The sequence below is a fragment of the Pholis gunnellus genome (genome assembly GCF_910591455.1).
Source record: "Pholis gunnellus genome assembly, chromosome: 13".
Lineage (NCBI taxonomy): Eukaryota > Metazoa > Chordata > Actinopteri > Perciformes > Pholidae > Pholis > Pholis gunnellus.
This window is the reverse complement of record NC_136540.1, coordinates 16024195-16038264: the sequence shown is the minus strand read 5'-3', so window position 1 is coordinate 16038264 and position 14070 is coordinate 16024195. Positions and strand designations below refer to the sequence as shown.

Genomic DNA, 14070 nt, shown 5'->3' with positions numbered 1-14070 from the left:
ACGACGGAGACAAAGACACGGAAGAAATGAGAGGGCTTGGTGTGAGTGAGTGTGTGTGGATACATGCATGTGCAATACATCCAGTCTCTCCTCCTCTCCCCATCCAGCTGTGGTCGGGATACAGTCAGATTCCCCCACAATGACAATGAAAGAAGGGGCTGGGCTGGACTGCTTTCAGCCTTTTCTGCAGAGTGACTGATGACCAGAGTGACTGGTGACGGACTTGGACGTAAGACTCCTGTCTTAAAGATTAAGATGCTCCTACATTTGCAAGGCTGCTCCCGACCAGCAAAGAGCCATCGTTCAACTAGCAGAAGTCTTGTTTTTTCTTTTTCTTTTTCTTCTCACCAAAAGACATTCCTTTTTCTCGCAAAATTTAACTGCATGCTTTTGCAAGAGGTTTTGTTTCATCTCCAAACATTTGTCAGGTGTGTTATGGGAATCTGGCCATAAGGACTTTTGTATTTATCTCAAGCATCACTGTTGCAGTGACCCCTTTACTTTTGTGTTGACTTTTGCTGTCACCTGCCTGCTAAGTCTGTCTGAAGCTTGTTGTTAAGAGTCTGTCTAAAACGTACAGTAGATTGATTCCAGAAGAAATCCAATCATTCTTTTATTCTTCATTCTTTTCACCTGCTGCTTTGCTTCTTGTGGTCCAATCGGTGTTGTCAAAAATGTAAAACAAAATATCGTGAAAAATGTGCATACATTTTGGAATTTCGTGCGAAGTGCCCGCAAAAACGAGAGGATGAAAAATAATCAGGAAGAGGCTTGTGATCCTCAAACCAATATCTTTATTTGAACAGGTGATCAAGGTGTAACTCTGAGATGGCGACGATGATGACGGTAAAATATTTGTATGGTATAAACGTATTGATCTTCCTCATACTAGCTATGTAATTATGTACATGAAATGATATACCTCTGAGCGAGCGTGGTCAATCTCCTTGTATGTGTATATACATACTTGGCCAATAAAGCTGATAGTGAGAAACAGTCAGATGGTGGGCCATTTTAATGAAATCCTGGCATGAGGAAGTTTCTGATAATATTGCAGGAAAATAACACTTAACGCTTTGGAATATGATATTTGATGACACCCAGGACTGCTCCATCTGTATGAGTCAACATTTGTCACTGACTCCTCCCTCCAAACCAAATCTGTGATGTAACACTGACAGGAACAGGTACCAGTAGTAGTTCATGCACTAAAATATTCATCACTGTTCCTTTTGCTGTTTGTGGAGCAGCTCTTTGCTAAAGGTTACATCAGTGTGACATCACAGCCTCTGGCCTCTGATATCTTGGTTTGGAACAGTTATTGAATCTCACAAACAGAACATTAATTCTAAGCCATAAGAATAAAAGAATATAAATTCTTAAATTGAGTGGTGTTTTACTTTGGATGTGTTCTTTATTAAGTCTGTGTGTGTGTGTGTGTGTGTGTGTGTGTGGGGGGGGGGGGGGGGGGGGGGGGGGTGTATATGTATGTATGTGTGTGTGACACCGCATCTATTGTGAGAGTGTGGAGGAACTGGGTCCTATTTAGTTTCGGAAGGCCATGGCGTCTTACACGACATCACGGCACACAAGCCCCGCACATCCGCGATGTCGACCACGCTAATGCCCTCTACTGGCCTGAATAGCATCCTACACTGATCCACTTCAAATAGACAGATGACCAAACTAAAGTTCATTTTACATTCATAAACAACACGTCCGAGTCACATTGTTCCAAAGACAAAACATACACTTTTCCCTGAAGATCAGTGTACAGTACCACAAATATGAACATGAAGCACCCCACCTTTATTATACGGCACTGTCACGGATGTGGTGCTGTACAATTGTAGTTAGGGAAGTGCATATTTTTGTCTTTGGAAGACTCCGACCCACACAGAATATAGTGACATCTATCTATCTATCTATCTATCTATCTATCTATCTATCTATCTATCTATCTATCTATCTATCTATCTATCTATCTATCTATCTATCTATCTATCTATCTATCTATCTATCTATCTATCTATCTATCTATCTATCATGATTTTCAGTGTGCAGTGTTCATTGTGTTACACTTGGTGGCGCTGTTTCTTTTCTTCGTGTCTTGTTTGATTTCTTTCTTTCTGCCTAAACCAGAGAAGAAGAAAGGAGGCGGAGTAACACGTTGGTTACCAGCAGAGGCGCTTTGCTAGCAGTAGTTGTACCACCGCACACAAGCAAGTCGTCAGCCTTTTTAAACCAAAAGAACAATGAACGGGGTAGAAGAGGAATCAATGACTCCACAGACGTTTCTTTACGGTAAGAGACAACTTCTGCATGTCGTGTGTGGTTTCACGGTGTTAAACATGAATGCGACGTGTCTCCATGTGTGCTCATACGAGAAACCGATGAAATGCGTTATTGTCTCTGTTTGGTCCTCTTATCATTTTTAGGCAATGTTACTGTTGTCACCGTAAAACCCTTAATGTGTAACGTTTTACGTTGTTAATCATTCCAATATTGTAGCACGAGGTTGAACGAGTCTTGTAAAAAGCGCGGCTTCACTTCAGTCCTACGTGATAGCGGTACACGTGTTTGACTGTCAACATGGCGGCGCCCATGTTTTGTTAACAATGTTAATATTTCAGTATTTATCCGTCCTCTAAACGTTGGAACAGCGGTGTAAGTTATTTACACATGTTGTTTTTGTCAACTTAACACCGAGAGTTTGATTTTTTAACACGAGAGATTTTAGCTCGTGAGGAAGAGCCATCTCAACGTGGTTTCAAACACACGCGGACGCTGCGGAATAAAGTAGACCTCTTTGTATTTCGGTCACTTCGTTTGTTTGGCGCTATCTAAGCAAACGTTTCATAATGGGGTTTTCTACCATGAGATAATGTCATTGTGACTGAATATAAAAATATTGAAAGTATTTTCTCTGGATGATCTGCATCTCTCCGCCCCGTCACCTCGTTTAACCTTTCGAGGGCTCATCGTGGGATGGAAACTATATCTGGACATTGAGAGATATTTAAAGTGCAGGAAAATGGTCCAGACAGGACATAAGAAATTGGTTAATTCACCACTTCTCCCGCATAGATGTCTATATTATTTATTGAAAATCTATATTAACTATTTTAGGAAGTATAGTAAAATAATCTGCCTTTGTGCCAACGGTCCACCCTCTTGTTTGTTACGAAGCATAAGACACGCATTAGTTAATTTGAACAACTTAGTTTTCATGAAATTATTCTAAAATGATTTAATAGTTCTATCTCCTAACTGAGCGGATCCTCTGTGCCAACACCATGTGGAAACATGCTGATCAGTAGTCTGTGTGGCTCCCCCTTGTGTACATTGAAAGTATAGCACCTTGCTCCCGGCAATGAGGTCACTTCCCACAATATATATATACATGTTCTTTTTTTTTAAAAGCAAATTACTAATATGTCAAATAATAAAATTATTGTTGTTGGAGTACGTCGTTTAAATTGTTTTCCTCTCTTGTCTTTTCATCAGGGTGCGTGCTGGAGGCGGGGAAGGAGGTCGTGTTCAATCCAGAGGATGATGACTTTGAGCATCAGCTGGATCTACGGATGGTAAGAACCAGAAGATCTAATAAAAGTTTAAAAATATAATAAAAATTCTCATAACTTGTCAGAAATTCCTCTGTTGACCACCACTTTTAGCTACCTGTATAAACCTTTTTGAATTTGTTAACCGCTCTGTATGGATTATGCCTTTTTTAAATAATTTATATATATTAAACAGTTTGTTCATCGGTCAAAAATGTCCTCGTATTACATTGCCTTTGTATCCACTATGCAGAGATTGACATTTGATTCAATAAACTGAGTTCTTTACTTAATTAAAGTTATGGAGTGGAAGATTCCTGAATGTGGCACAATAAGCTGAATATGACTCAAGCTAATAGAAATGTTACTGATAACGTCTGTGAGCCTTTACTAAAGTCACTGCTTAGTTATTTCTCTACTGTAGTTTTGGGGTACAAACCTCTTCATTAGCAGTGCTCATCAGAACAGGACGTGAGTGGTTCCCGTCTGTCACCGTATTGCTTTGCGACAGAGTTCGTACAGTTTGTCCAGAGCTAGACGGGTCGGGTATGAAAGTTGACGCAGAATTACAGCTCAGTGCTGCCTCTCCCCCTCCAGGCCTGCGTGGACCCCGCTACGAAAGATGAGCTTCACATGGTGGAGGTGGAAGGACAAGACGCAGAGGGTCAGAAAATCAAAGCTGTGCTGGTCTCGCTGAAGCCCTCGACCCTGCCAAGTGTAAGTACACTTCTCAGTCAGTAACCGCTTCTTCTCATTGTGTGTTTAAAGCTTGTGTCCCCTTCAGCCGCGCACACACGTTTAACACCATGGTGGTCGAATGATACTACTCGTCACAAACACCGGATCAGAAACTGATTTACGTTGTTTGTTGCAGGTGTGTCTCGGTGGTTTCACCATCACACCCCCGGCAGTTTTCCGTCTGAAGGCCGGTGCTGGTCCAATCCACATCAGTGGACAACACCTAGTCAGTGAGTATTTGTCACCAGAGTATGCAGATGTTTTGCCTGGTCGGCGTGTTTTATTTTATTTGATCATGAGTACGTTTTACATAGCACTGAATATCCATTTGGTTTTGACCTTGGTGTTTAAATTTCGTCTGATTATTTCCTTTTTAAAGTGATGGATGCCGATCAGTCCTTTGAAGAAGAAGATGAGGATGAAGAGGAGGAGGAATGTTGCCCAACATCAAAGAAAAGACCCGCTTCCTCCCCTGCCCACAAGTCTCAGGTTTGTTTTACATCATCACTACTTTAGTCTCAAATTTGTCAAAATATAATTGGCTGTAACCCACTTTTTACTTCCTTTACAGAAAAAGATAAAAATGGAGGTGGATGATGACGAGGGGGATGACGAGTGAGTGATGCTTCACACACACATTTTCAGTAATTGAGTTTCAGACTCAGCGGGGTCCAAACGTTAAACACTAAAATCTAAACTCTGTATATGTTTTTGGTGAAAGACTGAACCATTCGCATTGCATTTGAAGATCGTCATGGCATAGTGTTTGTTTTTAAAGAGTCTTTTGTTTTGTTTAGGGATGATGATGATGACGACGACGACGAGGAGGATGACGACGAGGAGAGTGAGGAGGAAGAGTCACCTGTTAAGGCAAGCGCCGATTTTCACACAGTTGTCATTTCATTTCCAGCTGAACGAATGTGCGGTTTGTTTTTCTTACCAGCATCTCTTTGTTACAGGCCAAGGCCACGCCTGCCAAAAAACAAGCCCCAGCTCAGAATGGCAAGAGCCCGAATCCCAACACTCCGTCCAAGAAGCAGGTAACTGTTAGACTTCATAAAGGAACCATTGGCTGTAGACAGTATATTCCAGACTTTATCCAATGAAACATCTCCAAATGGTGAGACAAAGTCTTCTCTCTCTGAATATCTTAATGTGATGTTCTTTACAGGACAAGACCCCTAAAGGTAAAGGTGAAAGGTCACCTAAGGTCCCCACAACTCCCAAAGTGGCTCTAACGCTTCCTGAGCTTAAAGCCAAGATCACAGAGTCGATGACTAAGGTCGGTGTCCCGATGCGTCGGTGTATTGTTCTATCGCCATGCTTGTTTTATTATTACCTGAAAGAGTGATATGTGACGGCAGGTGTTTACATTGGCTCATTTGTTGTAATTCTTTCCATTTTACAGGGAGTAACATTACCCAAAGTCCAGCCCAAGTTTGAGAACTTTGTGAAGAACGGTCACAACGTCTCTGACTCCAAGGTACAGCCGACATTTATCATACAAATCTGAACCAGCGGTCTTATATGAATAATGTATCTTAGCCTTGAGATAAAACAAACTTTTGTTCATATTGGAAGTTTGGTTTGTGGTTTTGGATAAAACCGGCCCAGTCTTTGTTGCTTTTCTATCTATTTTGGATCCTACAGTTCTGTTAAAATCAATACAGTAGATTGTTTGCATATGTACAGGAGCAGATCAGAAAAGCTCATCTATTCTGTCTTTCTTAGTAGCCATTTTAAATGTCTGCCACATGCGTTTCCAACAGTTCTGTTTTGTTTTTCTCCAGATCGTTTCGGAGCTGTGGAAGTGGAGGCAGGCCATGAAGGATGTTAAATAACTGTCTCTGTAATTGTATTATCTCTTTTTATGACTTGTTTCTACCCATAGCACCCCTCAAACCCTCTGAAAGCAAACTCGGTGCCTCACACTAGTCAATAATTCTACGTCTGGTCCAGAGGCTAGAGGGTGAGGAGGCGTAGTCTTTCCTCCTCACCACCCTCTCACTGTGGAAGACCAACCATTGGGTTTGCTGAATGAACCAGCTTACAGATTTGCATCTTTTTGTAAATGTGTAAATAAAATTCTCGCTAGATTGTTGGCACCCGAGTATGGAGAACATGTCCATTTGTTTTTTTAATATATAGTAAACGGTTAATTCGGCCTCTATACAAACACACAGAACTATTAACGACGCAAATACAGAAACATGGCGACCGCATTTTAAGCAGAACTTTTTGGCTGACATCAGCAGTGATGGTCATACTGGTGATACTGATTGGGCAGTATTCATTTTTCTAGTGTTGTCCACCATGAACTTAAATAATTGCACTTTTTGAAATGTTTTGAATGTGAATGCGATTGAGAGATTCCTGAGGTCAAGATCCCACGACTACAAATTGTCCACGTAACATAATGTATTCGTCCGTCCGTAGGTAATCAAACATGAGGTATAGAGCAGCAAGCTGCGTTAACCCTTTGAGGACAGCGTCTCGCACATTTCAGCGTGTGATCGCTCTGTTTCGGTTCTTTGCATTGCCATGACTTCTAGCCAATAGGCTGACGGTTAGGTACTTTGTGACTTACTGAATGCGTGAAGGAATTTGCAGGTTAGTTCTTTTTTTTTTAGTTGCTTAACCTTTTTACAAACAAGGATGTCCAGATGTTATGTTCTTAAGTTGTCCACCTGTACTCAAGTTTGACGAGGCCTCAACTTCTGTGCTCATGTGATCAGTTGGAGAAATATTTAAAATGTAGATGGATGCGGCCCGTTGGAGCAGAAGATCATTCCATGTTCTCAAGAATCAAGCGTTCGTATGAGTTAACAGATGCTGTGGGTTTGAATGGACTGTACCGAGATTGATTCACTAAATAAAATACTGTTTAAGAGTTTCCTTTGTACTATTTCTCCTCCACGGGACTCAGCATTTGACCTATTTTGAAGATGAATGCAGGTATTTGATTTGCGTGTGCAACTATATGCTTGATTAAAGTTTCATGCACGGAAAATTCTTTGTTTCTTTGGACGTCCCACGTAGGGTCCACGGTATCTTTTGAATGCTTTAGTTACGGAACAGACGTCTTTCCCAAAGTTCTCCCAAACGGTTTGACTTTCTCATGTAGGCAGAGGTTTTAGTTAAGAGTTGACAGTTTAAAAAAAAAAGTGCACGTTTACGCTGATACCGGACAAAAAAGGAGAAAATATATATTTTTAACTTGGATTTCTCCTTAAAATTATGAATCTGTTACTCCCAGTAAATGTGTTGGCTTGCAATTGAGCCCAACTTCACCCCTATGAATATGTTTTATGTAGTTATTGCTCCTTATGTTACTTCAGTCATTCTTTGGATGTAATTTACATTTAAAAAAATGCTCAGTGCGGCTTTATCACAAGAAAACAAGTCCGCTGCATAGGACTCCAATCGTGTGTGTGACTGTGACAACAGTTCAAAGACACTGAGAAGGCTAGTTCAACACCATTAAGCCATTTCTGCTCATTTTTACATTTAATGATCCAATAAATGATCACTTCCATAGAGCGGTGCATCATTTACTGTGTGTGATAAAAGGGTGATGCACAGTATTAATTAGTCAGTGACTGTTATGTCCTGGATTTACTCTGCAGGACTTTCTTCCCTCAAAGCACAGCGTAGATGTATAATAGTACGGTAATGGAGTTAAACCACTAGAGTTCTCTGCTGTGGTTGTATTGTGTTTATAGGGCAGAGGCAGACAGGGGTCAGATGGTTTGGTCACTTAAGAGTGAAACCATCATTGCTTTCTGGATCTCGCCTGAGGGGAGGTAAGAATGATGAGAAGGAAAAGGAGAACTAGAGCAAGACTCTGCTGGGTCTAATAAATCACAGCAATGACTGAAGTCATGTGAGATGTAAAAAGATGAGGAATAAGGAGGATTCAGGTGAAAATTAATTAAAAACAAAAAGCAGGTCTGAGCCAGCCTAAACACATTTACTGAGCCTTGAAAATATACATTTTAATGTAAAGTAATTTCATCCACCCGTGTAGTGCATATATAGCACCTACCCCCACCAACTCAATTTAGTTACCTCTACACACCACCAGGTGGCAAGAGAACCAAAGCATCTTTCATTTTGTTGGCCATTATGAGGCTGTGTACCCATCAAACCAGAGCAAGATGGCTTCCGGGCAGAGTAAAGTGTGGCTCTGATGAGTTCAGGTTCCTGCCTCTGTAGGAGGATCAACTGAAACCCGAGTCTGTTTACTCACCAACATTTCTAAATGGCAATATGCTGCTGCATGCGTCAGCTGTTTCATGATGCACCGGTTTACTAACACTACCTCACAGCATGCACGTCCTTTTCATATTGTATTATTGGTGCATAGAGCCTCCATTTGTTCGGCACTTTTTCAAACTTTTACTCTGAAACGTAGATATTTAAGCCGTTTAAATAGCAAAGTACTTCCATGTATGCGTGTTAGTTATTCATTTTCGTGAAGGCATTTCACCAGGATGGAAACTGTAAATTTTTCATTTTTATTTTATGTACAACACACACGACATCACAATTTTAAGAGTTTAAAAAAAAAGGAATTCAGAGTGTGGCAACAGCTTGTGACTTAAAAAAAACATTAGCAATAAGCCGGGCACATTCACACGAACAGTAACAAATGGATAGCTCACATCTGTCATGCTGTATGTCAGCAAAAACATTGGCAAGTTGAGTAAAAGTAATCAGTATTCTTTATTTTATATAGTTACAATTTCACTCTGGCACTTGATTGAATCTAAATGGACTACAGTGGTGATGAGGGATTTGTAGTTTTCGTATAAATAAATGGAAATAATGGGGGCAAGTTGCTGCTCAGGTGCTAAAATGATGAACTACTGTGTGTTCGGTCGACGGTCATTAATGGTGTAAGAGTTTTCTATTGCCACATCAGATTTGTAGTCAGTGCATTCAAAACATTTTCCCCCAAAACCCTGTACATTCTAAACGCTGTACATTGTAGCATACGATAAGTTGCATAATATCAGGTCTGCATCACCTTAATTTTAACTTAGTGCTTTACAGGTGTCAACTAAGTGGATAGCTTACTACACGGAGTACGAATCAAGCCCTAACTGTAGCTCCGGACAGGGCAAGGCCGATCAGCTTTTTAAGAAGTAAACAGCCATTATTAAAAACTTTAATGCGTTTGTTAAAATATTACAGTAACATCACAGGGAAGCCCTGAAGAAAATATAAAATAAAATGTTAAAAAAAAAAGATACTGATCAGCTCCTGGGATACATCTGTTCAACGTTTCAATATCTAAATTGGACTAGCACGAATGTCAAAGTGTTCCTTCATTCTCGAACGACTCAAACGTATTCCTTGCTGCTGGGGGGTCTGGAGATGGGGTACTTAGGTGTGGACTTTTCTCTTGGGCAGGATGCTGCCAGCATGCCGCCTCCCACTACAGCCAGGAACGATCCAGCCCAGGCAATGAAGATGGCAGAACCAAACTCGTACCTTCAGGGAGAGAAGTTTGAGTTAGTCAAAGAAGGGTTAACTGATGCCAGCAGAGCTCAAGACTGATACAAAACAAACTCGCCCAATACATTCAGCACGAGAGGCGTGGCTGGACACATGCAAATGTGTGAGTGTAGAAGGGGCAGGAGGGAGAGCTTACAGCCCAAATAAACAAGCAGGTCTAACATGTTTGGGGACATTGAACATGTAGAAAACTAAATCCACCACATGGGAAATTACACATCAATATTTCTACGTTTTCATTCTCACGAGTGCCTCTGCAAAAGACAAAATCGGGGCATAAAGGCTTTCAGCTGAAATTCGAATGAACTTACTTGGTATTGACGGGGGTGAAAGGGTTGTAGAAGGCTTGGATGATATCGTGAGCATACCAGGAGCAGGCGACAATGGCACACAAAGCTGTGGGAACGTAAAGGAGAACCTCATTTAAACTGTCAAGAGTCAATGGACAAGAAATAAATAAAAAGATAAAATGGCTTCTTACATCCAAGCAGGACAATGATGCCAGCAGCCATGGCAATGCGGGATTTGCGCACTTTGTCATCTCCTCCACAGTTGGTGCACTTCATTCCCATGCAGGCTGCGGCCAAGCCGACCACCACTACGATGATACTCACGATCATGAGGGCGCGAGTTGCCTGGAGGGGGCCTGGAAAAAAAAAGAGGACATGATGGGGTTAATCGAGCAGTTATTGTGTATTCAACGCTCAATAGTCGCTACACAGGGTCATGGGTGTGGCAAGACCTGAGCTGTACGAGAGTGAAACAACAAACGGCAGTTTCAAATTAATTTCTGCAGTGACTTGTGGTGATTAAAAGCCTTTTATGTGTTACAACAGAGCGACCTCTGTCTCATTGCCGCTCCCTATAACAACGAACTGCAAAAACTGGCTCTAACCGGAAGCCTGAAGAAACTACAAAGGGGGGGGGGATGTGGGCTTGTATGCGTGCAAGTCAGAAACAGGTCTAACCAGGTTTCAGGTTTCATTATAAGGAAGACACTCCCCAATTTCAGGTAGTCGCAGCCTGCTATTCAGCAGGTGGACATTTTGCAGCTTCAACCGACAATCTCCCCCCCCCCCCAAAAAAAGGACCCTCTCTAGAATGTGAGGAATGCCCTATGTGGCTTAAACTAAAGACTCAATCTAGTGATCACTTTTCCCCCTGTTTTGATATCAATTGTTTCTAAAAGTCAGGTTCGTGTCAGTGGGATTTGAGCGGGTATTTTCTGAATATGGCTTATTTGTTCACTTGCTTCATATCTAACCACCGCAGCTGTAAGCACACAATGTTTATCAAAGTTGGTTTGTGTTCATGTTTGACGAGGCGATAAGAAACATTGTGCTGCAGATATTTTAATCAAATGTTTTGATAAGCAAAATAAAAGAATAAATAAAATGCCAACATACACTGTACAACCAGTTGGTGAACGTCTCGCTAACTCTCGAGCAAGATACAGATGCGAGTGCGTTTCAGTGAATCCGTTGATCAACACACAGGGAGGGGCAGATACACAAAACTGTACACACCGTTTACCTGTAACATTCAGGCCATTTACGCCTGAGGGCAATCTGTCAACTAGTTGAAATTTAAACATGTACAATGACGAATCCACCTTACATGTCGCCAATGACCTATTTAGTGCTTTAACAAAACAGTCATAGAGACAGATGCAGCACATGGACATTTGGGGGGGGGGGGGGGCTTTAAGAAGGAACATTGTTACAACTTCTCGCTTTAGCCGTTTATCTTTTACTGATGGCCTTCATGATTACCAATGAATAACCGGTTCCCTTTTAATTTTGTTTCTCTGAAGCGCCAACACTGCCAGTCACATACCACAGCCCGGAAGCGTGGCCTTTTGTATTCTTATGCAAGTGTTGGTGCTCAAACAAACTAAATGCTGTATTTATCTTTTCAGATTATGTACATGACTGAAGGGAAGACTCAAAAGTTGTTGGGCACCAACACGCAGCTAAAGACTGGCTGTGTGTTAGTTCGATGCCCCTGTGGGCCAAAGACAAAGCCGCTGTTTGTGAGGGCTGGTATGCAGACCTGTTGACTAAACAGTGGCTCATACAGGTGTTTAACCGGTGGCTGTGCTGCGTAATGCAAGGCCTACACTACACTATAGGGGGTTCCACACATGGAGGAGGAGGAGGACAATGGCCTGCAGGATAAGCATTGCCTAGGTGTAGAAGTGCTGCACACAGCCCATCAAGTGGAAATAATGTAAAAGAATGAAGCATGTGGCCTGTATTGCGCAGTGCAGGTGAGGCCTCATGGTGAGGTTTGCACAAATAGACCATTCGGAGTGAATAAAAGTTCAGTTAATAAGTGACCAAACCGGTTTGCCTAAGCCACAGGAATCTGTTAACCGTTTAGAGTCGTAAAACCTCAGGCTCAAGGCAGAAAATGGCTGAGAGAAAAAAAAAAAGAAGAAGCTTCTATTCCAACAGGTGCATGTCGGTTTTACATCATTTCCTGGTGCACGTTAATTACCGCTTTCGTGTATTAAACGGTCAGTACAACAACAACACCAAGATAAGCTTCGAATGATAAATTAATCTTTTTTTTTATAAAGGTACTTTTTAGCAGGAAAAAAAAGCTTTCTGCTCAAAGGCAGATTTAACAGCTCTTCAAGGGCTTTCAAGCCAACAGGCCTACCTATAATATGAGAAAAAAAAACTTGGACATTGAATTTGAATCCAGTAAGCGGGTGACTTACCGCTGAGCTGCAGGATTGAGTCGTACACTTTGCACTGGATTTGGCCTGTGCTCTGGAAGGCGCATGACATCCACAGTCCTTCGTACATGGCTATCGCCGTGATGATGTTGTCCCCGGCGTAAGAGGACATCTTCCACTGGGGCAGAATTGTGCCAATTATCAGTCCAATTAAGCCGATAAGGGCAAGGGCGAAACCCAAAATCTGTAGACCCGAGTTGGCCATTTTTTTTTCTTCTTTTCACTACTTCTTCGACTTAACGGCGAATCAACAAAAGACGACGTCCACCTGCTGCGAAAGGTTCAAATCCCCCACTCCTCTACAAACCGACGGTGTTTAGCGAAGTCTGCTTTGTTTCTGACAAAGTTAACTCTTCCGTTACGATCTGTTTCTACCTATTCCTCAGCTTTCTGAAGTGACGTTAGCAGAAGACGGCGCCGTTTCAATTTATAAAGTCTCTCGGAGATTCGTCACGCACCTGTTACTCTGCCGCACCTTGAGTGGGGAGGGAGTCGCGGGAGCGAGCTTTTTATTTTGGGGCGGTTTCTGTCACAGGTGGGCGGGGACGCGCACGTAGTTTCGACTCATCAGCCGTAGCGGCAGACACCTGAAGTTTCATGACGTAAGCGTTTCCTGAAACAGACCCACGCTCACAGATACCACATGGAAGAATGTATATTTGGGTTGTGATTATCTGGCTTGTGCTATTTATAGTATGATGACACAGAAACTCATCTGATGTTATTGTTGCAAATGCTAAATTCACAATAATGCATATTTTAAAATGTCATACTATTTGATATCACCAAAATAAAAGTGGACACTAACAGACTATTATTAGTCTGAGTGTGAGTCTAACCGCGTCTAGTAGTCTAACCATGAGATGCTTGGTAAGCAGAAAAACACATGAAAATTACAATTACATCTTAGATATGGCTGTGACACAGTACTACACACAGTAAATGTTAAGCTCATGTATTTGGTCAGAACTGCAGCCTCATATAAAATGGAGAAGTTTGTACTCATATTTTTTTCACAGGTAAGGCACCAAGGAGAGAACCGTTCTTGTATTATGCATTCATGAATGCAGTTGACTTAACGATATCGTCGTCATGGGTGTCTAATTAAAAATGGTCAAATTGGGAACTTGCACCAAGGTAAGTGGAAGTTGAGTGGAAACATTAAGTTCTATTAAATCACACAAGAGTCAAATCAGATATTTTATTGTGTAATATGATCACAAGCCATTTCCCAACAGACTATATGAATAGGAACATTTTCTGTAAGTAAGCAGTCAACTAAAGTAACGATGTATTTGTTGTACTCATTTCAGCTGTTAACTTCAGAGAGATTTAACCTCTAATATATTAATTAATTAATTAAATACACAATGAACAATCAATATCTTACCAGTTTGGTGCCAAAAGCTGAGTATTCACTACCATTAAATATTATATTTAAAGATGATTCTTTCACACGTGTCATTTTGTTGGCTTTGTCATTTCTATGTGTGTGTGTGTGTGTGT

At 41.4% G+C, this 14070-nt stretch overlaps 2 protein-coding genes across 2 annotated transcripts; one reads left to right on the top strand and one right to left on the bottom strand.

Annotated features, from left to right (window-relative positions):
- Positions 1–2175: 2175 nt before the first annotated feature.
- Positions 2176–7194, top strand: npm1a (nucleophosmin 1a). Its single transcript, XM_079172111.1, has 11 exons — positions 2176–2304; positions 3508–3587; positions 4161–4280; positions 4438–4531; positions 4681–4790; positions 4873–4916; positions 5099–5171; positions 5261–5341; positions 5473–5583; positions 5710–5784; positions 6092–7194. Exons 1-11 carry the CDS (start codon positions 2256–2258, stop codon positions 6140–6142), a joined length of 888 nt encoding a protein of 295 aa, XP_079028237.1. The 5' UTR covers positions 2176–2255; the 3' UTR covers positions 6143–7194.
- Positions 7195–8804: 1610 nt separating this feature from the next.
- On the bottom strand, positions 8805–13033 carry LOC306705572 (claudin-7-A-like). Its single transcript, XM_079172357.1, has 4 exons — positions 12547–13033; positions 10303–10467; positions 10133–10217; positions 8805–9797 (listed from the first exon to the last, which is right to left on the bottom strand). Exons 1-4 carry the CDS (start codon positions 12767–12769, stop codon positions 9647–9649), a joined length of 624 nt encoding a protein of 207 aa, XP_079028483.1. The 5' UTR covers positions 12770–13033; the 3' UTR covers positions 8805–9646.
- Between the last annotated feature and the right edge of the window lie 1037 nt (positions 13034–14070).

Coding starts and splice junctions, on each gene's coding strand:
- LOC306705572 (XM_079172357.1), bottom strand. CDS start 12,769: ATGGCCAACTCGGGTCTACAGATTTTGGGTTTCGCCCTTGCCCTTATC. Junction 10,468..12,546: donor CTCAATCCTGCAGCTCAGCG/GTAAGTCACCCG, acceptor TTTTTTTTCCAG/GCCCCCTCCAGGCAACTCGC. Junction 10,218..10,302: donor CATCATTGTCCTGCTTGGAT/GTAAGAAGCCAT, acceptor ACGTTCCCACAG/CTTTGTGTGCCATTGTCGCC.
- npm1a (XM_079172111.1), top strand. CDS start 2,256: ATGAACGGGGTAGAAGAGGAATCAATGACTCCACAGACGTTTCTTTAC. Junction 2,305..3,507: donor TCCACAGACGTTTCTTTACG/GTAAGAGACAAC, acceptor TCTTTTCATCAG/GGTGCGTGCTGGAGGCGGGG. Junction 5,172..5,260: donor AGGAAGAGTCACCTGTTAAG/GCAAGCGCCGAT, acceptor TCTTTGTTACAG/GCCAAGGCCACGCCTGCCAA.